Source organism: Delphinapterus leucas, chromosome X (assembly GCF_059928025.1).
Source record: "Delphinapterus leucas isolate spDelLeu-1000000601 "Yukka" chromosome X, BTC_Dleu_Yukka2, whole genome shotgun sequence".
NCBI classification, from domain to species: Eukaryota; Metazoa; Chordata; class Mammalia; order Artiodactyla; family Monodontidae; genus Delphinapterus; species Delphinapterus leucas.
In genome coordinates, this window is record NC_143150.1 from 21,009,041 (window position 1) to 21,036,190 (window position 27,150).

The 27,150-nt window shown below is 34.7% G+C and overlaps 1 protein-coding gene across 1 annotated transcript in view; it reads left to right on the forward strand.

Annotated features, from left to right (window-relative positions):
• The window catches only part of ZNF280C (zinc finger protein 280C), a 65,592-nt gene that overhangs the window by 18,163 nt on the left and 20,279 nt on the right, over positions 1 to 27,150 (forward strand). The window contains exons 2-13 of the mRNA XM_022561523.2: positions 2,436 to 2,481; positions 2,604 to 2,650; positions 6,869 to 7,015; positions 9,646 to 9,705; positions 9,805 to 9,941; positions 15,673 to 15,787; positions 18,682 to 18,855; positions 19,005 to 19,114; positions 20,690 to 20,910; positions 24,420 to 24,577; positions 25,261 to 25,361; positions 26,126 to 26,272. Of these exons, the coding sequence (XP_022417231.1) occupies positions 2,620 to 2,650; positions 6,869 to 7,015; positions 9,646 to 9,705; positions 9,805 to 9,941; positions 15,673 to 15,787; positions 18,682 to 18,855; positions 19,005 to 19,114; positions 20,690 to 20,910; positions 24,420 to 24,577; positions 25,261 to 25,361; positions 26,126 to 26,272 (1,401 nt within the window). The 5' untranslated portion in view covers positions 2,436 to 2,481; positions 2,604 to 2,619. The remainder of the gene's footprint in view (positions 1 to 2,435; positions 2,482 to 2,603; positions 2,651 to 6,868; positions 7,016 to 9,645; positions 9,706 to 9,804; positions 9,942 to 15,672; positions 15,788 to 18,681; positions 18,856 to 19,004; positions 19,115 to 20,689; positions 20,911 to 24,419; positions 24,578 to 25,260; positions 25,362 to 26,125; positions 26,273 to 27,150) is intronic.

The following is a 27,150-nucleotide window of genomic DNA, read 5'->3' on the forward strand; positions in this document are numbered from 1 at the left end:
ATATCACATTTTGTTTCTCCATTAATCAGGCATTTGGGTTGTTTACTTTTTTTTTTTTTTTTTTTGCGGTACGCGGGCCTCTCACTGCTGTAGCCTCTCCCGTTGCAGAGCACAGGCTCCGGACGCGCAGGCTCAGCAGCCATGGCTCACGGGCCTAGCTGCTCTGCGGCATCTTCCCGGACCGGGGCACGAACCCATGTCCCCTGCATCGGCAGGCGGACTCTCAACCACTGTGCCACCAGGGAAGCCCTGGGTTGTTTACTTTTTGCTATTATCAATAATACTTCTATGAACTTTCATCTACAAGTTTTTGTGTAGACATACGTGTTCAATTCTCTCTTGCTAGGAGTGGAATTGCTGGGTCATATGGTAACTTTAAGTTTGTGAGGAATTGCCAAAGTGTTTTCCACAGTGTCTGCACCATTTTATACTCCTATCAGCAGTGTATGTGGGTTCCAATTTCTCCGTATCCTTGCCAGCACTTGTTATTGTTTGTCTTTTTGGTTATAACCATCCTAGTGGGTGTGAAATTGTATCTATTACTTTTTAAAACATTTTATTTTGTGGTAAAATACACATAACATACAATTTACTATTGTAACTATTTTAATCCACTAATGTTTTTTTTAATTTTTGTAGAATTAACTCTTAAAAGATAGTTGAATTTTAGATGTATAAAAGCTGAAACAAAATATATGTATGTAAATTATAATTATTTATACATGCAGTCTCCAAAAACTGAATGGGTTGTGCTGGAGGAGGTCTTTCATTAGTCAGTTACTTGGAATTAGTCAGTTACTTGTCAGCAGCTGAGATGGAGAGTTCTTTTCCGCTTATTTTGGTGCCAACTCTGAGTTGCAGAACCTAGAGACCCTTTGGAGTTGCCCTTACAGGTATTCTAAGCTACTTCTTGCATATTTTGCTAGATATTCCGTTTCTCTAACAGATGATTTAATGTCCCATGGAATTCCTTGCCTTGCCACCAAAACTGTTAGTTTTGGGGGGGCTCAACTACCTTATTGGATAGCACAGCTTTAGACTGAAGTTATGGATCTAATGGCATCTGAGAGTGTTTATGAATGTACCAACTGAGGCTCCTTGGTGGCTGCTATCAGCCTCAAAAGATACCGCTGTAGTCATGGGCAGTGGATATGACTTGTTTATATAGACTACTTGTACATTTAGTACCAATTTAGGGTATTTGTACCAATAGATATTGTATATGATCATTTAATAAAAGGATTCTATATGAGTCTCAAATGCTGTACAGTTGTGACTTAAAAAATGTTCTATATTCTTCGTAGCAGTAGGTCCTTAATGCTGAGCAAGAATTGTCGTGTATTTATCTACTTGACATATGCATTACCTTAATTCTCGTTTAGGGACAAGCAATAACTATTCAGATAATTAAGTTCAGAGGTTTTAATTAGCCAAACCTCAGAAATAGGGGAATTTACTTAAGTACAGAATTCACTAGAGATTCTTGTAATAGTAATTCAAACATTTATACCAGTAAGTTCTTCTGGAGTTAAAGTCGTTTTTTTCCTTTGACCTAATTCAGTCTAAATGATTTGGAATTGGAAAAAGCAAGAAAGCTTGCTTTTGCTACTCTGAGGATTATGACAAATAAAGTGGAAACTCAGTTAACTCTATTTATCTTAATACTTTAGAGTATTGATGTTTAAGTTTTAACTTTTTAAAATAGCTGAAATAGATTTTTAAGCATGTTTATCTTGTATGTAAAAAAATGTGTATATGCATGAGAATTCAGAACAGAAATTCCTGTTTTAAAGAAAGCAATTTAAATGTTTTTTTGAAAATGTTTAATGTAACAGCTTTTTAAAAAGCCCAAAGAAACGTAGACATTAGATTGTAAACTTCTGAAGGCAAGGACTATGATTTATTCATCTTAATTTTTTCCCTAGAACTGAGCACATTACATTGAGTACAGAGGCAATGAGTAATTATTTTTAATGAGTTAATCTATGATAAAGTGTATCCAACTAATTTTCTGTTCCTTTCAGTTAGCGTTGATAAGAAACAAAACCTAAAAATTTCTTTGAATGTGTTTTTTTATAATATTAATTTATTTCTGAAATGTAAAGAGCAACAGTTAAAGGTCAATGTTACTTAGCATTTCAAAATTCAGATTTACTAAAGCATGTATTACAGGGTGATTGCTCATTTACAGAAGGGTGTCTTTCAAAAATTATTTGTAATTTAATAGTTTCAGATTTCTTCAAATAATAAATGCTTATTACATTCAGCATTTAATTTACAAAATTTGCATTCATTCAGGAATGAACCAATTATGGAAAGTGAGTAGCATGTGTATATCAAACTCAAAAGGTACACTTTTTGTAGAGAAAAATATTTAATGTGTGTACATTTAATTTAATAAATCCACCCTAATAGTAAGTATCTTTATTTTATAGGGCAGAAAACTAAGAGCTACCTTGCTACCTTGTCTGGAGTCACATGGTGAGTTTCTGGAGATTGAAATTAGACCCAAGATTTCTGAATCCCAAGTATCATGTTTCAGTATATTTGGTGCTACTTAAAGTGACTCATAAAATTGATTGATGTCATGTGTTAATGCTTAGGTGACTCTGCAACTTGATGGACAACGACAACCCTTTTCAACCAAAAAGTAAGTATTGCTGCTGCAAGTGATACTAGTGTACTTGGGTCTTGTACTGATAACCTTACTTCATGAGAAAAGGTGAGACAGACAGAGGTGGGCACATTAAAAAAAACACACAAAAACACTTAAATTTATTAAAGTAATACCATAGTATAAAAGAAATACATACAATAAAAATGTCAGTAAAGTAGAAATGAAGTGTTTCTTCCTCATTTCCAGAAATAACTACTATTATCGGTTTGGTATACATAATCACAGACTTTTTTCTATGCATAGACAAAAAATAAATTATTTCTAAATAAGATCATACTATATATGCTATTATGTGCCCTTACAATTTTTTACTCAACCATCTATCTTGAATATATTGACAGTGACGGTACCCAGTTAAAAAGAATGAGGAAGACCTATGTATCAACATGGCATTAAGACCATGGTATTAACGTAGATATAAATTTCTTTATTATCAGTATACATGGGTCTCTCATTTTTTTTAATTTGGCATTGCCTGACTTTGCCTAGTTCCTTAGCCCTTAGATTACCATACGTTAAGTGCATACTGCATATCCAGTAGACTACTGTGTGTAAAAGGAAATGTAAAGGAAGAAGAAAATATGTTCTTTACTCTCAAGGAGCTTACTTTGGAGTTAGACATGTACAGTTAAGACACATTAAGAAATAGCAGTTTGAGATTGTATATAGTATATTCTGAGTTGCCTGGCATAGGCTGTCAGTGTAGTAAAAGGTGGAAGAAAAACAGGGTCTAATAGTTTATCGAGGAGTTACAATTGAACCAAGAGTTGGGAAGGAGTAGGGAATTAATATTTTGTTGAGTATTGCTTGAAGTTAGATACCTATATAGCTTTTCCCTAAATCTACATTACCACTTCTATTAGGTAGATATTACACCCATATTTTAGGTGAGGAAACAGATTCAAGTAATTTCTCCAGAGTTACATTAGAAAGGGTGCAATGAAGATTTGAGCTATTCAATTTGATGTCAAGTCCATGCTCTTTCTACTATACTTGAATAATATGGACAGTATAAGGTAAGGAGGAAGGGTATTTTAGATGGAAAAAACAGTACAAATGAGGGCTCTGAGGGACACAATATGCAAATGCTAAACTATGAATTACACTTAATTATTTCACTTAGAGCATTCTGTATATATTTTTTAAGTAAGGTTTAGAAAAGAGATAGGTTCTTAAAATTGGTTACATTTGGGAGGGTGGAAGATTTTTTTATTTTCTTTTATGGTAGGTGAACTACTAAGCATTAAACAACACTATGCTAAGAAATTATTTGTATAGAAGGGGAAACTACATTTTAAAAATTTGTTAGAAAATAGCACCAATTTATTAACGTGTTTCTTTTGTATGCCATCCCCAAATCATTATATTCACATAGTACCTTTTAATTTTGAGTCAGAAGTAGAAATGACATTGTTTTAATCTAGTAAAATTACCTTTAGAAATTATTTAATTTAAAAGGTAAATTTTAGATATCATTGTCTAATAAAAAAAGGATATCATTGTCTAAGCCAGAACTCTAGAGCTATTATTTTGTTTTGTTTTTATTTTTTCAAAGTTGTTACCCCATCCACATCTTACTCCATATATCTAGTGCCACTTATATCCATCTTCATTGCTATTATTTTAATTTGGGTGCATTTTTAAAAATAATACATAGTTTAAAAAAGACAATCAGAAATTTATAGGTTGCATACCCACAGATTCTTGAAAAGTGAGAGAGCAAGCAAGAGAGAGGTGTGCATGTGTTTTGGGCCTACGTACTCCCTGTTTTTTTCAAGGCATCCACTTTGAATAGTTTAGCTGTTTTTCTAATAATTAGTTTCATATTTCTAAATTTTTGAAATATGTACTGCTGTCTCTTGAATCATCAGTTTTTGCCATTATCTAATGATTTTTCCATTAAGAAATAGGAGGGTTTTAGTTTTCGTACACTTAACCACCACCCCCAAGCACCTCCCAATGTAGTTATATCTCAATTTTTGGTTAAATCATATTTGATGTTTTTATTGTGATGACTATAACAAATATTGTTTGCTGATGAGCATAGTATTGATACGATGGTAATAATATATTATGGATACATTTCCTTTTTTTTTTATATCCAGCAATTTAAATTTTTTGGTTTTTAAAATTTGCTAAATTTTATTAAAATTTATAGCCAAGTCTTCTCACACCCTTCTGTAGCCTCTTAAGTTGATTTTCTATATGGTAAAACTTGTCAGGTAATCTAACAATTTGATTGTTAATCTGTGTGTGTGTGTGTGTTTATGTGTGTGTTTGGTCTCCTAGAGACATTCCTCCTGGGAGTAATGGTCGTCTCTACTCTGGCTGGTTGCTCTCTAGACCTGTTGAACAGCTATTGTCCTGGGACTTCCCTTTGTCTTTGTATTGTGTTGAATGTCATGTTTTCTGCATTCTGTGTCTTCCTCCTTAAGTCTCATATTTTGATGGGGGTCTTCCTAAGATAGAAAGGGTGAATGGGAGGTAAATTTTGTGTGATGTTGCTGGTCTTTATTCTTTTTTCTTTTTAAAGGTTGCGTTTTTATTTATTTTATTCATTATTTATTTTTGGCTGTGTTGGGTCTTTGTTGCTGCGCATGGGCTTTCTCTAGTTACAGCGAGCGGGGGCTACGCTTCGTTGCAGTGTGCTGGCTTCTCACTGTGGTGGCTTCTCTTATTGCGGAGCACAGGCTCTAGGCACACTGGCTTCAGTAGTTGTGGCACACAGTCTCAGTAGTTGTGGTGCACGGGCTTATTTGCTCTGTGGCATGTGGGATCTTCCCGGACCAGGGCTCAAGCCTGTGTCCCCTGCATTGGCAGGCGGATTCTTAACCACTGCACCGCCGGGGAAGTACCATGGATCTTTATTCTTGATGAAAGAATGTGTAACTTCATGCTTGACGAAAATCTTGGCTGGGTATAAAATTCTAAATTGAAAATTATTTTTACTAAGACTTTTGAAATCATTATTCCAACTTTCTTCTCTCTCTCTCTCGCTCTCTCAGATTTTAGGATATTCTCTTTATTTCCAGCATTCTGAAATTTCATGATTTGTCCATCTACTGTAGGTTTTTTTCTTGATCATTGTGCTAGGTGCTGGTGGATCCTTTCCATCTAGAGATTTATGTCCTTTAGAACTGGGAATTTTTCTTGTATTTTTCCTTTGATTATACCCCCTTTTTTCTCTGTTCTTTTCTGGGCCTTTATTACGTGAGTTGTACCTTTGAAATTGATTTTATAACAAACTTGTCTTCTCTATTTAGTATATGTATACTTTTTGACTTTTAGTTCCACTTACGGGCTGTTTACTCAATTTTGGCATTTTATTTTTCTTTACTGAATTTTGGCTATTTTATTTTTAATCTTTTTGCTTTGAGAATATTACTTTTTATAACATTCCTATCTTATCTCTTTAAAAATGCTAATTACAGCCTCTAATGTTTTCTCTTGTTCTCTGTATTATCTGTGTTTTCTTTAATATCTTTTGGTCCATTTTATTACTTTGGTCTTTCACATTGGAGATTTTAGTCATATTTCTGGGGCTTATTGGGTGTCTATCCATATTTAAGAATGAGGCACTAAAATGCTTCCTAGTAGCTCTGTGTGATTGGTCAGCACTTGTAGGCTGGTGGTATCCACAGTATGTTCTTTACTTAGTTTCTTCAGGTGAGAAATACGTAATCTGCTCTGGGATGGAATAAGCCTCACTTAATTATCCTATTTTCATTCCAGCATCTCATTCCTGCCTTGTCCTGTGCCTGGTATCCCTGAATCTGGTTCAGTTTTTCTAGCATATCTCCCACCTGTTGCTTCTTATTCTCAGTTTATCTCCCTTTTGTTAATACAGAAGTTTGTGGGGGGTTTTCAGATAATAGGTACAATCCTTTCATGGATATAATCATATTCTAGTCATAAAACTGAAACTCACTTTGATTGGATTTGATTGTTCCTAACATTTATTAGCCACTGTAAATAACTACTGTCATCCATTATCTATCTAGCTAGATTAATTTTACTAGTTTAGATATTAGAGGTTGAGTTCCAAGTTTCATACTTCTGTTACCATTTACTGACAAATATCAGTTCAGTAATTGCTATCAGAATATTAAAGTACATCTTAAATATCATACTATGTATTGCAAAAAAAGTATTTAAAAAATAAAATTTGATTCTCTCTTTTTGAAAAATTAGATAATTCCAAAATGGCAGAACTGTTCATGGAATGTGAAGAAGAAGAGCTGGAACCATGGCAGAAGAAAGTAGAAGGAATTCAGGATGAAGATGATGATGAGCTGATCTTTGTTGGAGAGATACAAAGTTCAAAACCAGCCATTTCAAGTAAGCATTCACTTTCAGTGAAGCAAAGTTTTATAAGATGTTGCTTCTAATGGAAAACCTGGGGCTGTCTTATATGTCCTTGTTACTCTATAAGGAGCTGGAGGTGAGAGAGAGAGAGCATAGAGGTCAATAAGAATTTGTGAGAATCAGAGAGAGAATGTGGTTGGGGAGTTGAATAAGGAGATGTGAGAGGTAAAAATATCATATGAGAGAAAAGGAAAATGTTAACTAAATTACCTAAAGGTTAAGATTACCTAACAACATTGTAGGCCTTTTGAGATTAGAAATCATAATTTTATTGGAGCCAAGTAGCCTATTTACTTGTTTATTTGTTAATTTTTCTTTTTTTCCCTTAAGCCCAAATGTACCCGGAAAAGGAAGTATTGGAATGCTTTGCTTAAAATATCAGACTACTAAATAAGTTTGTGTTAGTCTCTGATGGAGTTTCTTACACCCAGGCAAGTGCCTCATCAGAGTCATCTTGATTCATGGCTACAAAAATTAAAAGGTGCTGGTCTGTGTACCAACATGGCCGTTAGCTTCTGGCCACACCCATCTTTCAGCAACTCCTGATTACTGTATATTCATGAAGAATATACAGTGGCCTGATCTTCAGCTGCTATATTGGGATGATGCAAGCAGTCAGCACACTTAATCCTTAATCCACACTTTCTAGGAGAATATGTCCGGTACCTTTGTGGATTTCTGGTAGAGTAATTAGACTTGACATTGTTATAATGTTAAAGTGAAGATATTAACGATACTTGTTAAGATGTCCAATCAGAAATGTGTAAAATGCAGAGGAACAACATACTGAGTTTCAGCGGAGAATGAGGAAACAGATTCTTCCTCATTATACTTAACTTTTGTTAAGCCAGGAGAATTTACCAAAGAATGTAGCCAGCATACCAGTGTTTTCTTGCTTACTATGGCAGTGTATAATAGTGTAGTTTAGAGAAAAGTTTGTAACTTTCTGAAAGCCTAGTTCTTACTTCTCTTGACTCTGAACTTAGAATAGCACTTCTATTCAGTTTTATAAAAGGTAGAATAATTTAATTTAGTTTAATTTTCGGTATCACTTCCTGTGGCAAATTGAGAGATGCTAAGTGGAGTGCGACTTCAAAGAAGTAGGCATGTTGGCATATTTGCTGCTGATAGAGGAACAGAATATTCTCTTAATGTTTCCTAGTCACTGTGATTATTTTTATACTGAAATATTGCCATATTTCAATATTCAAATCATCTTATTGAAAGCATGACAGTTCACATTGGATTTATATCAGTTATAGATGACTAGTACTCAACTAGAATAATGTGTATTAGTATTTTTTTAATATCCATTTTTTTAAATTAATTTATTTATTTTTGGCTGCATTGGGTCTTCATTGCTGCGTGCGGGCTTTCTCTAGTTGCAGCAAGCGGGGGCTACTCTTCATTGCGGTGTACAGGCTTCTCATTGCAGTGGCTTCCCTTGTTGTGCAGCACGGGCTCTAGGCGTGCGGGCTTCAGTAGTTGTGGCACACGGACTCAGTAGTTGTGGCTCGTGGGCTCTAGAGTGCAGGTTCCATAGTTGTGGTGCACGGGCTTAGTTGCTCCGCGGCATGTGGGATCTTCCGGGACCAGGGCTCGAACCCTTATCCCCTGCATTGGCAGGCGGATTCTTAACCACTGCACCACCAAGAAAGTCCTGTATTAGTTTTAAGTGATTCTGTCAGAAAGAAAATTGACCCCAGTGAAATTTCTTTTCTAAATAACTCAGAATTTAAATGATTTTATTGATGTTTTATGTGTGAGCCATAAAATACTTTAGCATATGGAACATGAGCTAAATATTTAAAAAGAACCACTGTAAGAGGGGGGATAAAAACTTGTGTTTGATACACTGCAGTCACCAAAAAGTACTATAGGAATAGCTCTTTACTGGTTTGGGTAAATACTTACCTTGAATTTCTGAACGAAAACAATACCAGGTTGTTTGAATGAGCAGATTTTTCTCCTAGAAGACTTCTGTAGTGCTTAGTCAGAAACCCTACTTTTGTGTGACCCTTTAATTTATAGAATTATTTTATGAGATCTGGTTCTTTTCTACTAGGAGGGGAAAAAGGAAATTTTTTGATGTCTTATGGTATTGTTTTGTCTGCTTTGTATCTTCTCCTGATTAGCAATTTTCTAAATTTTCATTTGATTTCTCAATAACCTAGAAGCTATGGGTTCACATGGGTATAAGAGTGAGCAATATTAAACTGATACAAGGTCATGTCAGGCTCAAATTGACTTTTGGTGTGGTAGGTAGATATGAGATACTTTTGTAAACTCTAGATTAAATTTAGTCTGCAGTCTCTGATGGTATCCCTTTCAGAAGTCAAGAGTAATGGTACAGATAATCCATCAGCTTGCCCATAATGAAGCTTCCAGGCTTTTAGGGGTGTGAATGTGGCATGGAGATTGGGGAAGGGCTTGATTTCCAGTCACAATAACCCAGGTCTATATACAACCCTGTCACCATTAAGAGAAAAAAATATACTTCAACTATTGGTTATATATGGATATATTTTTGGAAAGTTTTTTCTATTATCTTAATATATATTTCATTCAAATAAAATTTTTTTTAATAAATATAATTTTTACAGATATTTTGAACAGAGGTACTGCCAGCTCATCTTCAAAGGAATTAAAGACAGTCAGTCAAGGTATAGTATTATTGTATTATTTTAATTTTAAAGTGAAATATTTTGACAAAATTGGTTGTGTAGAGAAATATTCAATATTTTTGTAATTTTAAAATACAGGTGTTACTGATGTTTTCAAGCCTACAAGTGAATACTACAAACACCCGACATCAAATCCAGTGGCTGCCTTGCCTAGATTTCATCCTGAATCTAAATCTTCACATAGCTCTGATACTGTTCAGAGCATGTCTAAACCTGTAAGTGTTTCTAAAACTACAGAATTAGATCAGGGACACAGTGGATATTATGATACCCAGTCAGAATTGTGGACTATCATAGTTAGTCACTATCCCAGTAGAAACATAATCACTATCAGAAAATGTCACCATCTTTAAAGTGAGAGAGTGACATGGACATATATACACTACCAAACGTAAAATAGATAGCTAGTGGGAAGCAGCCGCATAGCACAGGGAGATCAGCTCGGTACTTTGTGACCACCTAGAGGGGTGGGCTAGGGAGGGTGGGAGGGAGGGAGATGCAAGAGGGAAGAGATATGGGGACATATGTATATGTATAACTGATTCACTTTGTTATAAAGCAGAAACTGGCACACCATTGTAAAGCAATTATACTCTAATAAAGATGTTAAAAAAAAAAGGAGCAAGGGAAAGTGGAAGGGCTATTATAAACAAGGAGCCTGTGATTGGGAGATTGGGATTAACACATATATACCATTTTTTTAACATCTTTATTAGAGTATAAAAAAAGAAAATGTCACCATCTTTATGATGGCTCAGCCAATACCCAAAATAATAGCTGCAGGAACTAACTATCCAACCTGTCAATAAATCAGGTAATATGCTTAAATTAAATAGGTGTAATATTGAAAACTATGCTATCTAAAGGTGAGTAAAAAAGTATAATCAGTAATGAAAATTGCATAATGGCAAAATTCTTAAGACAGTAAACTGAACCAGGCATTGTTTTTTTTTTTTTTTTTTTTTTTTGTGGTACACGGGCCTCTCACTGTTGTGGCCTTTCCCGTTGTGGGGTACAGGCTCTGGACGCGCAGGCTCAGCGGCCATGGCTCACGGGCCCAGCCGCTCCGCGGCACTTGGGATCTTCCCGGACCGGGGCACAAACCCATGTCCCCTGCATTGGCAAGCGGATTCTCAACCACTGCGCCACCAGGGAAGCCCTTAAACCAGGCATTCTTAATTGGGAAGATTTTTCCAAGGTCATTATTGCTGTTTATTTTGAAAACATACTTTCATAGTTTAGTTTTTAAAACTTTTAACAGAAATAATATATAATGGTAATATTTAACATTTGTTAGTCTGTCAACATGGGTAAGTCTTAGTTCTAGATGCTATATATAAATTAATCTCTTTTAATTCTTATGACTTTCTTATGAGGTAAGCGCAGTTATTTCCCCCATTTTATAGTTGAGGAAACTGAGGCTCAGAGAGTCTAAATGATTCACTCAAGGCCACACAGCTGGTAATGATGGATCTGGGATTTCAATCCAGGTTAGCCCAGAGTTTTTAAAATATGCACATACACACATCCATACATACATTTAAGTATGTGCTTTTAAAAATAGAAGCATTGCCTTGGAGCAGTGGTGTATTTCACAGACCATTGGGGTTCCCTGAGACTCTCAGTAGTCTGTGAGGTCAAAACCATTGTCACAGTAACACTGAGACATTTGCCCTTTTCACTCTGTTAACATTTGCACTAGTGGTACAAAGGCAATGGAGGGTGAAACTGCTGGTGCCTTAATATGAGTCAAGGCAGTGCCACCCAACCCTACTAGTAGTTTTTGTATCGGTGGCCACCAAGCACTCACAGTAGAAAAATTTCACTTTCACTTAAGAATATTCTTGAGGAAATAATAAATTGTTTCTAATTTTATTAACTTTCAACCCTTGAATACACTTCTTTTTAAATATTCTGTGTGACGAAATGGGTAGTATGCATCATAAAGCATTTCTGTATCTGCAGTATAGAGTTTTTCTTGAGGAAAAGCACTTGTGAGATTGAATTGCAAGCTGAACTAGCTGTTTTTTTTAAATAGAATGCCATTTTTACTTGAAAGGATGACTGATAAAGCACCATGGAGTAATTATTTATTGCTGCTTAACAATAGTACCACAAACTTAGAAGCTTAAAGCAATATATACTTATTATTTCATGGTTTCAATGAGTCTGGAGTCAGGGTATGGCTTAACTGGGTCCTCTGCTGGGCCAGTCTGCAATCAAGGTGTCAGGCAGAGCTGCAGTATCAGTTAATACTGCTCCCAAGCTCACGTTGTTGGCAGTATCCAGTTCTTTGTGGGTTGTCAGACTGAAGGTGTCAGTTCTTGCTGCTGTCAGCTGGAGACCGTCCTCAGTTCCTTGCCGTGTAGGCCTTCCTAACATGACTTGCTTGCTTCCTCAAAGCCAGCAAGGGAAAGATGGCCTATGTAACATAATCAGGTACATCCCATCACTTTTGCCGTATTCTCTTGGTTAGAAGCAATCACAGGTCCCGCCCACACTCAAGGGGAGATTATACAAGTGTTAATATCAGGAGGAAGTTATGGGGGCCACCTTTAGAGTCTATCTGCCACACACAGTTTTTCAGTACTCAGAAATATACAAAGCATGCCTATCATGGAAGAAAACTGATACTATGCTTGCCAATGATAAAATTTGAGCTTTCAAGCAAAAAATTCAATATTGGAAAACCTATATCTGTATTCCGAGATTATTATCAATCATAATATGAGCCCTGGACTAATGGTCCAAGAAACCTGGATTGAAAATGAGACTTGAATGCTGATTCTGTCTTTGTTCCTAAGTAGAGCATTTTCACAACCTCTGTGGGCCTCACTTTCTTCATTTCTAAAATGACAACCTTTACCCAGACCGCTGGCTCTCAAACTTGGATTCTCTAAGTATCCACAGGCTGTTCTTAATGTTTTTATAAACTTAATAGGTGCACCTGATAATTGCAGGCTACAAGAAATGCAAAAATTATTTGATTTTAGCTGGAATCAGATTAACTCAGTGGTTTCCTCATACTGTAATAAGCTGTCTGGCATTTAGGAAAAACAAACCAGGGAATTCCCTGGCAGTCTAGTGGTTAGGACTCGGCGCTTTCACTGCAGTGGGCCTGGGTTCAATCCCTGGTCGGGGAACTAAGATCCCACAAGCCATGCGGTGAGGCCAAAAAAAAGGGGGAAAAAAAGGAAAAACAATAAAGGAAACATCATTATTTAAATACAGATAGATGAAAATCATTCCTATGTTGGACCCAGGGAAGAAGAATAATAAGGAGGAGGGATATCTTGCGTGTTAGAAAAGTTAGAAACTAGAGCTCATCCAAACTCAGAATTTTTTGTTTCTGTGGGCATGGTTGTTTAATCAAAGTTACTCAATCAGGTTCCCAATCCTAGAGAGTTTTTTAAAAATAGAGATTTTTGTCAGTTGGTCTTGGGTGAGACCTGGGCATAATAGATTAAAACAGAAAAATCTCCAGGTGATTCTGTTATGCAGCCACAGTTGAGGATGACATATATTCTCAAATGAATTGAGAATCCTATGTTAGGGAATTTTCTCTGAAATTCTTAAACTTTTTCATTCTCTTTAACCTCAATAACTCTTTTCGGCAGGCAGGGACATAATTATTATTATCCATTTTAAAGTAAGTGTGATATAGCTTAAGGCACAGGCTTCGTAATAAGGCCGACCTTTGTTCTAATTCCAGCTTCATCATCAGTAACAAGCTGGGTTGTACTGGGAACTTTACTTAACCATACTTAACTTTAGCTTACCTGTTTATAAAATAGGAGATCATATTAGGTCTTCATTAGTAACTGCTGTGACAACTTCTTAACAGAATACATGTAGTACAGATCTTCTTTGACTTCTTTGATGGGGTTACATCCTGATAAACACATCGTAAGTTGAAAATATCCTAAGTTAAAAATGCATTTTTGGGCTTCCCTGGTGGCGCAGTGGTTGAGAGTCCGCCTGCCGATGCAGGGGACGCGGGTTCGTGCCCTGGTCCGGGAAGATCCCACATGCTGCAGAGCGGCTGGGCCCGTGAGCCATGGCCGTTGAGCCTGCGCACCTGGAGCCTGTGCTCCGCAACCGGAGAGGCCACAACAGTGAGAGGCCCACATACCGCCAAAAAAAAAAAAAAAAATGCATTTAATACACTTAACCTACCAAACATCATAACTTAGCCTAGCCTATGTTAAACGTGCTCAGAACACTTACATTAGCCTGTAGTTGGGCAAAATCATCTAATACAAAGCCTATGTTATAATAACGTGTTGAATATCTCATGTAATTTATTGAGTACTGTACTGAAAGTGAAAAACAGAATGGTTGTAAGTATATTGATTGCTTACCCTCGTGATCACGTGGCTGACTGGGAGCTGTGGCTTGCTGCCACTGCCCAGTATCGAACCACATATCACTAGCCTGAGAAAAGATCAAAATTCGAAGTATGGTTTCTGCCGAATGCGTATCGCTTTCACAACATCGTAATATGGAAAATCGTAAGTTGAACCATCGAAAGTCTGGGACCGTGTGTACTGTGAAAGAGGCAAGTACATTTTAAACAGACAATAATTGGTGGCTACTATTTCAGCTGCAAAGGAATAACTTGAATCTCATAAGTGACTTACCCAAGGTTCCATAGTTAAATAAATGGACAAGTCTTCCGAATCCTAGTCTATCACCTTTTGTACCTTACCATTGTATTTGGTATCTTTCTGAACTACTTTATGAGATATTAAAAAATCCCAATTGGAGAATTATTTTAACAAGTTATTTGTTTAATAATATATCTGCTCTCTGAAATGGTGGTACTTAATTGACCAGAGTTATCACCTAGGAAAGGATTTAAAGTAAAGTGTTAAGTTTGTTTGGAGGAACTTCTGTTAAAGAACTATTTTGGGAATTGCTAGTAAATATTTTCCATTTTTAAGTGCAAATATTTGGAGAAAATATTTACCTTGTAGTTAGATTGTGCTTGGTTACAATTAAGTCATATAGCTATTATTGATTTTATATAATACATGGTAAAGCTCAAATGCAGAAATCTGCCTGTTAATGCCTCAAATTCTAGGAATAGAATGGTTTGTGTCACTTCAATATCTGTCTCCATAACAAGTCTCTGTCAACAGAAAACTTAATAGCAAAGTAAAATTCTTAATACATGATTGTCTCTCTCAACTTGTAAGCACAAAACACGCAAGCAGGATCCTTATATTCCCATGATAAAGGTAGTATGTATGGGGTTTGGTGCAGAGCCTGACAGGGGTTGAAAAGAAACGGAAGAGAATTTTGTTTTCTGCAGATGGTTAGTGTGGTATATAGAGTACATCAATCAGGACTATATTTTATACACAGGTGTCTGGTCCTCTTTTTTCCACTGAACTTTATATTAGAAACATTTCTTTGTCATTGGCTGTTTCTGAAAAACTTAATGTTGCATGATAGTCTATTATTTAATTTATTTAACCGTTCCACCATTGTTGGACATACAGGTTTTTAATTTTTGCTATTATAAATAATTCTCCATTAAATATTTTCATTTCCTTAGCATAAAGTCTTGGAAATGGACTATTTAGAATAATTGGATCAAAGGATATGAACTTTTTAAAGCCCTTGATAGATACTCCCAAAATTTTCTTGCAGAAAAGTTGTACCAAAATATAACCTCTACTTTGCTAGTAATATCATTATTTTTAAATGTTAACTGTTTATTTAAAACTAACTTTAGATTTTCAGAAAAATTACAAAAATAATCCAGAGAGTTCTCATGTACCCTTTACCTAGTAGATGCTGATTTTGACAGCAAGTAATAAATATCTTTGTGTTTTATAACTTACTAGTAATTGAATCATTAAGGTTATCTTTATAGTATTGACATAGTTAAATTTACCTTTATAAAACTTTGTAAAACGAAATAATTATAACTTATTACAGGATTTTATAAAGACTTCATCACAAGATGAATCGGATGATTCTTCAGATCTGGTGTTAGACTTGACCCAGGATTCAATACCACTATGCCAAGATGGAACAGCAATTTATATAGGAGGTTTGGTTTGGCAGTTTTTATAAATATAATAAAAAGAGACTTGATGAATATATATATACGATGGATTTCTATTTTGAAGCCTGTATCTTCATGCTATGTTTTTCATATATTGTAAAATGGAAGCTAATCATTCCTGAATGTCTTTCTTGGGTGATTTTATATAAAATCGTATTTAATGATAGAATATTTTATTTCTTTTTATTAAGTTGGCTAACATATTCTTTGAGCTCATTCTCACTTGGAGCCAGCCATGCACTGAAAAATCTTAATATAATTTCTGTGAGTCAGGGAAGTCCCCTGATACCCTAATACTATGGTTTAAAAAAAAAGTATTAATTACTTGGTAATTAGTATGAGAAAAAATGCATGGTTATAGTTGATTTCTTAATAGGCTAGAGTCTTTCTATCAAAATTAATATTGTAGATGTGATAGTTAAATATGGTTATAGGGTAGTAGTATAAAATGGCAATACTAAAGAAATAAGTGATTTGCACATAGTAACTACTCAGTAAATATGCATTGAAGGAATAATGAAAATTTCCAATTAAAGAAGAATTACAGTTCTTTGATTGTATACCATAACAAAGTTCTTCATTAACCTGAAATAGTATGCCATGAAGTTTTATCTAGTTGAGAAATTCCCTGTTATCAAAGCAATTATTGTTTCTGTGTTAGCAAATTTGATGTATTTCACTAACTGGAGAAAGGTACACAAAAATTTTTGTGAATATTTAAATTGTTTACTCACAAGTTAGTATATATTTACAAAACCAAAATAGAAAGAAATTTATAGTAATATGTGCGCCAAAAACATTTTCCCTTGATAATATTTGGTTTGATAATCACTTATCTAGGCGCCACTTATCTAGTGAGTAAAATAACCAAGAACCAAAATAAATAAGATGAAATAGATGTCTGAAATCTGATTTTATAATGCACACAGTCTTTATTCATAGAAAAAATCTGAATTCTTGAAGCTTCCACTCTCTCTCTCTCTAAGTTGTTATACTGCAAAGAGTGGAACTTTGCCCTAATGGTAAATAGGGTTATAGTTGATTAGGAAGATATAGGCTTGAGCCTCTATTCTAAATATTTCTGTAGCCTTTATTAAATCACCTAACCTCTTTACACCTCAATTTTCTCATATTATTAAAATAGATATTTTTATTTTTCTCACATAATGCATTCATTTTCTAGACCTGAAATCAGCCATTTAGCTATATAATTTTGATTCTTGCTCTGTTTATCTCAGGGCTTTTTTGAGGCTCAAATGAGATAAGTGAGAAGTGAAAAATTCATTAAAGCATTGAAAGACTTGACAATAAACATTGTTAGCATGATAATTATGAATAGTAATATGCACTATATGTTCAGAAGCATGATTAATGGACTCCTGTCTAGGATGATCATAGGATATTGGAGATGGCTGGATTTGAACTTGATTTTAAAGAAGGAGAATGGGATTTTTATTGGCACTGTTGAGGATAGCGAACAGCACAAGCCAAAGGCAACACAGATAAATAAGTTGAAGAATCAGAATTTAAAACTATTGAGCTCAGAGTTATTTTATTTAACTTGGAGATTTATGCATGCTTTAAAAATTATATATAAAACAGCCTATTAGATAACTAGTTGCCTAGTCCAAAATACCAGCACTCATTGGTTGTTCAGTGAACCTAAGCAACTGAGAAGAATGTTAGTGTGATTACACAGAAATCAGTCCTAAGTGTCTGCAATATAGCTGTCAGTAATCATGTGCTTGAAGATGGAAAAAAATCATTTCTGTGTTATCTCAAAGAATGAAACGCAGATTTGACAGAGGAGCCCACTGGTGTAATACTCTTATTTTCCTGGCATATATCTATTCTGCTTCTCCTATTAGTATACAGTTGGGAGCATTAAAACATGTGCAGTTTTAGAATCTTTATCACAAAGTACAATTGTGTGTTATTTTCAAAAGGGACTTTTTCTGGGTCTGGTTATAGCCTAAATAGCCCCACTTCTCTTGCAAATACCCTGAATTGCATAATTCTTTAGCCTTTAAGTGATGGTTTTCAAACTCAAAACTATTTTCAGCAATGAAATCTCTATTCAAACAGAATTTTATGTAAAAGTCTCATTTTTTTTTAAAGTAAAATGAGAATTTCTCTGTCTGACATGCCCACTGAATTCCCTAAAACAGAACCATTAGGCTCAGGGGAACATCGTTTGAAAGCCATCATACTAACTCCAAACCTTTTCATATGAATAAGTGAGGTATTGTCATTCAAGATATTTAAGATTAGTTGTTTCTACTTTGCATGTAGGAGTTAAATAGATAATTTAAACTACCCATCAGGTTGTTAAGTGGGAAAAGAACCAACTTGGTTTTCCATTAGATATCTTAGGACTTTTTTTAAAGTATCTTAAGGAGTTTCTCTAAGTTTTTAGATTAGAATATAAATTGTTTTTGTTTACAAGCTCAAATGCATTGAAGCATCTGAAGAGAAATTCATTTTTTGGAACTGAGCTTTTAGAGAATTCTCTCTTCTGCCTTTTTTTTGGTGGGGGCGTGGCTTGGGTTTTTTTGGTCCGACTTCTTTCATGATACCTATTTATATATTAATTTGAAAGCATCTTTAGAATTTTCTTGCATAAAAAGTTTATTTCATGAATTGTTCAAACTGTGTAGTCCATAATGGTTATTTGTGCAGTTTCTTTCTACCTATTGATCATATAAATTTTGGTCATTCTTTATTGTCAGTTGTATGATATGGTAATTCAATTATATTACCTTTATCTCCAAAGTATTCTTACTTAATTTTAAATGTAAGGCCATTTTAGTAGCATTTGTAAGCAATATTCTATACTAAAGCAATTTCAAATATCTTTCCCACTATTTTAATCATTGTAGATCTAGAAGACTCTCCGCCTATAATAATGGAATGTTCTTCTCTTTCTCAAGAAAACGTTGTTAGTCCAAAAAAGCCAAAGATCACCGAAGGAGTTTCTGACATAAATCCTTGTGCTTCATTGTCTTTAATGAACACTCCTTCAGTGACATCCTCCCCTGTCTTGCTATCAAAAGGTAAATATGAATCTGGCGTATAAAAAAGAAATTGTATTATTTATACATAAATTTCAGAAATTGTGATGAAGTTTAAAACTGTTATTACTGGTTGGGTTTAAGGTTAAAAAAGGAGAATTTGACTCATAAAACTCCTTAATTTATTTTAGGTACAAATACCTCACCAACTCTCCATAAAACTGCAACACCTCTTCTAAGATCTTGTCCAAAGTGCAATGTTCAGTTCAATCTTTTGGATCCTTTGAAATTTCACATGAAGGTAAAACTTTTTCAAAATTTGATTTTTAAAAATATTCACAAATCTCTGAAAATATTAATATTAAAATATTAAGGATTGATATATAGTAAATGCTAGTTTATCCAGATATTTAGATAAGAAATCTTCTCATTGGTATTTTCATATAACTTAAGTAAAAATTGATACTCATAATGATTAACTTTATAAGAGATTTTAAAATCCTTCCCAATCATTAAATTATTAAAATTAAGTTTACAAACACTACATATTATATTTTAATTTTTAATGAAATAATATATTAATCAGGATATTTTATTGACTAGGTCATGCCATTCTTCAAACTTTTTGTAAAGCAGGCATTTTATTAGGTGCTTAATTTTTCATGTAACTTAATTCCTTTTTTTATGTTATTTTTTGTCCATGGTGATATATGCATGTCACATTACTCAATGAAAATCTTAGCCTTGCATTTTAATTTTTAGCACTTAGACATAAATTCCTAATGGTGGAGCATTTAATATGAAATGATAGTTTTAACTCAATCCAGAATATAGTATGCGTAGTTGTTATAAATTAATTCTAGATTTATATTGGTGTAAGAAGCTCTTGTAATTAGGTTTTAGGTAATTTTCAAAGTACTAATGAAAATACTTTAAAATATTTTAGTAGATACTACAGTGTCCTTTGTGTCTGTGGAAAGATAGTCCGTATTCTTTTTGTATGCCCAGTATAAATGGCAGGAAGGGGGGAACGAGGCAAGAAAAAAGGTAGTGTAGGATATATGCAGAAAAGAAGGGATGAGAAGAATACAAGGTAAAGAAAACTATTTAGGAAAAGTTATTGCTCACTATTTCAAAGATTGGCAATTTTTTCATTGAAATTCAGCATTTTACAAAAAAATGTATAAAGAAAAGGAGCATCCTGGAATTCCAATTACAGTCTCTTTATTCTTGGGCAAAACTGTATTTGATCTATCACTATTTCCATCTCCCTGAGTGTGACTTCTGTTAACTGGACTTTGGGCTTTGGTTTTAAAAGTAAGAAGTAACTTCTACAATGCTTTCAGGTTTCCTATTTATGTAATATTGTGTAGAGATACACAATCAAGTGATGTTTTTATGTTTTGCATCATAGATAGAGAAAAGAAAGGAATAAGTTTGTTAGTTATCTTTAGTTTATTTAATTTGGGGGTAATTATAGTCACATGATTCAAAAAGTATAAGAAGGAATATAGTGAAAAAATCTCACCCCGACTCCTGTTTGCCTAGTTTTCAATACAACTCACAAAGGAATCATTTTTTATTAACTTGTTTTGTATCCTCTTTGATTTTCTTCCTGCGTATACCGGCACACGTGAATGTTCTTATTTTCCATCTATTAATATACACAAATCATAGCATGTTATATATACTTCTGCACCTAGAGAAAGTGACAGACTTTTTCTAAAATGTAGCTTTTATTTATTGTTTGTGATTAAAACTATGTGAGACTGTCTTTCCACATGAGCTGGCCCTAGTTATAAACACAGAATCATTTTTTGGTGTCTAATTTTTAAAAGAAATATAAATAAGGCTTATATATTTTTTTCTCTTTCAGCGTTGTTGTCCAGACATGGTAAATGCATTTTTGGGAATGATTAAAGTGGAACTTTCCAGTACTGAAGATAAAAATGAGACTGGTGCAGAGAAAGGAAAATTGATTATGTTAGTTAGTGACTTTTACTATGGAAGACATGAAGGAGCTGTTGATGAGGAAGAGAAGACTTATACAACATTTAAATGCTTCAGTTGCTTGAAAGTTCTTAAAAATAATCTTAGGTATGTAAATACTTATTTCTATTTCTATTTGAAAATTGGGATGCTACAGATGTAAATATTGTATTTCTTTTTCTGTGCCATCCTAGATAAGCAATTTTAACTTTCTACTAAGAATAAAGGCAGATTTTCATGTTGAAAAGCTTTTATCTTTTCTTGTATTTTTAGGAGTTTGACACTTGGATCCACTTTAGTTGTATTTCTTTCAGATAGCTTAAGAAAGGACAAAATTTATTTTAAGCTAGGAGAAAATCATTCTTTTCTCTGTATTTATTATTGAACTAGGAATTTCCGTGAGATATTTTTATTAAAATTTTAACTGCTTCTGAATCTTATTTTTCCTATCACAAGAAGAACCACTTTATCCAATTTTACCTCCTCCATGTTTGTTTTATTTAATGTTCTCTTTTACAGTTCATATTTATAATTTTAGTACATTTTCCTTACAGAAGAAGTGATTTTTTTTGATCATCTAGAGAAGTACCAGTTCTTTTTTTTTTTTTTTAATATTTATTTTTGGCTGTGTTGGGTTTTTGTTGCTGCACGCGGGCTTTCTCTAGTTGCAGCGAGCGGGGTCTACTCTTCGTTGCGGTGCACGGGCTTCTCATTGCGGTGGCTTCTCTTGTTGCAGAGCACCGGCTCTAGGCACGCGGGCTTCAGTGGTTGTGGCACGTGGGCTCAGTAGTTGTGGCTCACGGGCTCTAGAGCGCAGGCTCAGTAGTTGGGGCGCACGGGCTTAGTTGCTCTGTGGCATATGGGATCTTACTGGACCAGGGCTCGTACCCGTGTCCCCTGCATTGGCAGGCAGATTCTTAACCACTGCGCCACCAGGGAAGCCCAGAAGTACCAGTTCTGTGCAACATGTCTGCTTTGATTTTATAATTTAACACATTTTCAAAGTAGAGATTTAATTCTCAATGGAATTCTGAGGAGTTATACATGTATGCTTCAAATTTTAGGAGCTTATACTTTGCAGTCTGAGTTATATGGCATGTTACATATCTATCATCCTAAGTGAAATATAACAAGAACAAAGTAACAAGATATATTGATTGGTATTTTTTAATTGGCTATATAGCCTGACATTGTTTTTCCAATATTTTATTATAAAAAATTTCAAATAGTCAGCAAAGTTGAGAAAATTTTACAGTGAACATCTCTATATATTTACCACCTCAATTCCAGCATTAATATTTTACTCTACTTGCATTACTACATATCTATTTATCCATAGATCCATCTGAGTTTTTTATACTTTCCAGAGTAAATTGCAGACATCAATGCACTTCCCTTAGGTCAGATACATATATGCATATGTATGTCTGTACCTATATTGTGACACATACACGCTTATAAACTTTTAAAAATATTTACCCTTGAAAACCATCATTTATAACTAGCATTCTTAAACATTCTATAGGTAGGTCATTTCTAAGCTCAGCATTTATTTTTCCTGGTGAATTCTTGGGTCCAAAATGAAGTACATAGAAAAACACTGAAATACCCTGTAATATAAGCCTAAAACACTTGTGAATGCTACATTTATGGTAGCGTTTTATAGTTTTCAAAGACCTTTCACTTATATTATTCATATGAGTTTTCACACTTCATTACCTCCTTTTATCAAGCCCTACCAGCCATCAATTGCTAATGGTCCCAGTAGCTTAACAGAAGAGAAATTGTTATTTGCTATGTAACACTGAAACAATGTTACGATAAAACTCTGTGACTCAGGACTTCCCTGGTGGCGCAGTGGTTGAGAGTCCGCCTGCCGATGCAGGGGACACAGGTTCGTGCCCCGGTCCGGGAGGATCCCACATGCCGCGGAGCGGCTGGGCCCGTGAGCCCCGGCCGTTGAGCCTGTGCTCCGCAACGGGAGAGGCCACAACAGTGAGAGGCCCACGTACCGCAAAAAAAAAACCCAAAAAACTCTGTGACTCATAAAAACAGAGTAGAACAGTGGTTACCAAGGATGGGGGAATTGGGGATATGTTATTTAGGGGCACAAACTTGGAACTTTTTATAGATGAATAAGTCCTGGAGATCTAATGCACAGCATAATGGTTATAGACAACAATACTGTGTTATAAACTTCAAAGTTGCTAAGAGACTAGATCTTAATTATTCCTACCATAAAAAAAGAAATTATAATTATCTGATGTGATAAAGGTGGTGGTTTTAAGGGATGGTAGACCCTAATAGCTCAAGATTTCTCCTCTCAGCCCTGTCAACATATTGTAGTATATTTTTCCCTACATCGAGTGTCACCAAAACCAGTTAGGGTTATTTTATTCTGAGAATAGCCTTGTGAGGGGTTTCCTTTTTTCCACATCTCCATCTACTGGCTTAAGAAGTGTGAGCTGCTGATGGGGGCAGGGTAATAACTGAGAGATAGCTAGTTAACAGATTATTTTATACAAATAAATTTTACTAAAGTTGTGAGCTAAAAGGTTAATGGCTCATGACCTTTATATGTAAATATTTAGGCAAGACTAGGATTTTTAAATAGATTTTAATAGAGATGATATTAAAATGAAAGGGGGAAAAAAGATATTTCAAAGTGTACCATAAGCAGCTCTAAAGATAAGTGGTGTTTTGGAGGTGTGAAGAGATAAATGTTAAAACCTCTGTAATAAGTGCTGCCTAGGTTGCTGACATTATTACTTCATTTCAAGATTATTTCCTTTAGGGACTCATAGTGACTAGCTATTAATATTTGACCCAGACTTGAGATTGTAATTTTGATTAAATAACTTTACTTTGAAATTCAGTAAAACATTTCAGTAAGCCGTTTGAAATAGATATGCCTGTTTATATTGTACTCTCTGCCATTAAAGGTCATAGTTCCTTCTCATAAGAAGCCTTTTAGGGAATCTGACATAGCAGAATGTAGAACTGAAAAATGGACTGTGCTACAAAGGGCACAGTCTGTGAGTTAAAATGAACTGTTTGTGCTAACAGTAAACCTGTATCATTAAATAAAAGATTCTTGTAATTATAGGTATTAAAATTGCTATTACATGCATGTAGAAACCAAGACACAAATAAAAATACTAACAATTTGTCTTTTAAGCAGCTGAAAGCTATTGTATATCGCAAGGCTGTCAAAAGATTTCTCTCATGATTCTGTAGCTGCTCTTGGTGGTAGAGTTTCCTTTAAGTATTTTATTTTAAAATGTAAATAGTATTTCATGTATGGAAAAGAAGCCTGCTGTTTTTCTTTACAAAAAAATTTTAATCTGAAATAATGGTGAGGAAGCAAATTAGCAGTATTTCGTATTAACTATATTAATGGATTATTTTAAAACAAAGATGCAAAGAAGAATGTTCACTGATGCACTTAATGAAAGTGATCATTTGAATTGCACACTTTTCCAGAGGACTGTATGGCTTTAGAGGTGTTATTTTGAGTAATACAACTGCATTTTTAACATTTAGGTTCAGATACTTATTGTGAGATTTGTCTTTGGTTATAAATTTGAATATTTGAACCTGTTCACAATCATTTATAGGTTTATGAACCACATGAAACATCATTTGGAACTTGAGAAGCAGAACACTGAGAGCTGGGAAAACCACACCACCTGCCAGCACTGCTACCGTCAGTATCCCACACCATTCCAGCTGCAGTGTCACATTGAGAGCACACACACTCCCCATGAGTTTTCTAGTAAGTCACAATTTTATTAAAATCCTGAACATTAATGATTTTGATTATCTAACCTATGAGGAATCCTTAAGAATTCTGATGGAAAAATAAGAGTAAGAAATAGATTTTGTAATTTGGGGGCAAAGTTGAAAGCATATTTTAACTTGTATAAACTTTTCAATAAAATTACTTACTAAAATTGAAGTCCCTCTTGTAAATTGAAACTTTCTTGGCATAACTTATGCATTGTATGTAGGAAGTAAATTACAAAACTCAGATTCCCTGGTTTGCAAATATAAAATTAATGGTCTTCATTTACACTCTAATAAGAAAAGTAACTGCAGTGATAGTTAAAATCACAGAGTCTGGAGTTAGCTTGGATTCAAATCCCAGCTCTGCCTCTTAATACAGCTGTGAGATGTCAGTCAAGTTAATTAATCTTTCTGTGCCTCAGGTTCCTCATCTGAAAAAATGGGGATAAAAATTAACAGTACAGCTCTCAGTGATGGTATGAGAATGAAACAAGCTAATACTAAGTAAAGTCCTTAGAACAGCATTACAAAGTTAACCACAGTAGAATTGTTGGAACCACCATCACCACTATTATTATTATTACTTGTTGTTGCTGTTGTTATGGATGTGCAAACTGAATCTTTGATTTATACATCCTTAAAATGATGAAATGTGTTTTTTTCCACTTTCAGCTATTTGTAAAATCTGTGAATTATCATTTGAAACAGAACATACTCTTTTACAACATATGAAGGACACTCATAAACCCGGTGAAATGCCATATGTTTGCCAGGTACACACACATTTTATTGTGTATTTAGGTGTTTAATTTTCACATGCCATGAAATAGTATTGTTCTTTTTTTTTTAAATAAAAATGAATTACTAAAATGAAGACCCTCTTCAATAGTTGAAACTCTTGGTTTAACTCATGTATGTGTGGGGGGTGGGTTGGATTTGACCTGTGGGCCATAGTTTGCTGACCCCTCTGCTAGACAAACAAAAAGCCCTGCTGGAGAAAGACAAACATATTGACTTTCTTACCCTATAGGGAAGAATATAGACGTGTTAGAGAAATCGGAAATACTGTTAGTTACGGGGAACTCAACTAAAGGCTTTGGGGCCAGTATTTTTCCAGAATTTCAAGTGGTCCCCAGTAAGATAGCAAGATAAAGATAAATTGCCTCTGTTACAGCCTGGATGCTATTTAAAATCCAAAGAAGAGGATCCTCGTTTGATGTAACAGGAAAAACTTTATAGGTCAAGAGGTGTCAGACTTTGAAAATTCAAGTCAGGATGGGGATGGGGGGTAGTAGATATGAAAAGAAGGGAATCTACTGATGTTTAGGAATATCCCTAAACTTTGAAAGACAACTTTTCTGCTTCAGAGATTATCTGTATTACTTGCAGTATCAGGATCCTTGGTTGTATAGGCAGCAGAGCTGAATTAGTAGTATATCATGTTACTCTAAACAAATGACTTATTGTGGCTACTTTGATATAATTGCATATCAGTTACAAATTTTCAAGTTAAATTAAATCTTCTTTATATTTCTAGGTTTGCCAGTTTAGATCATCAACATTTTCTGATGTAGAAACTCATTTTAGAGCATCCCATGAAAATACTAAGAACTTGCTATGTCCATTTTGCCTCAAAGTTAGTAGAATGGCAACCCCCTACATGAATCATTACATGAAGCATCAGGTAAGATTTAGCAGCTCTTATTTGTTCATTTTGTCTTAGTGAAAAGGTTATATATATAAACTTAGAACATCGGTTAGATTTGTTCTAGAAGGAAAGCAAAGTTGTTCCAAATGACACCATTAATTCATAATTTATGCTGAAATACTTGTGAAACTTCCACTTCTTCTCCTTGTCTGCTTCCTGGTGATGATGAGGCTCATGGATAGTGAAAATTCTGAAAGGTAGGTACAAATAGGAGCGTAGTGTGGAGGGGAAGAAGAAAGATGAGTGGAATATTTATATTGGACATTTCAAGGGTTTAAGAGTGGTGAGAATGGGAATGATTTTAAAGAGCAGGGAAAAGGATAAGTTTGAACTAAGGAAGATAAGATTGAGGATTCACAATCTTCTGTTTTCCTCTTTCTCTTCAAACTTTATCTCCACTTTCTAGTCCACCTTCCCCCACCCCCGCTCCACGGCTTGTGGATCCCTGACCAGGGATCAAACCAGAGGCCCCTGTAGTGGAAGCGCAGAGTCCTAACCACTGGCCCTCCAGGGAATTCCCTAGCCCACTTTTTATTATGAGAAGACATGTGGTTGTCATCAGTGATCCAGGATGGTCTCTTGTAGCAGCCAGTGACAAAAGAAACAGCAATGACACATTTCTAGATATGTGAACTATGCCAAAGAACAGTGTTTAGGTTATAACTTGTTTCTTAGATGACTTTTACCAGTTCTGCTTTTGTAATTTCTGGAATATCAGTACTAGTGCTTGCACCTTTCCCTTGAATTTTCATTTTATGCTTGCTGGTTCTTTTCCTGACACAATTAGACCATCCTTTATTTGGGCTGAAAACTTGGTAACAGTGAGCCTATTCTTGAGTGCTTGAAAGAGCAGT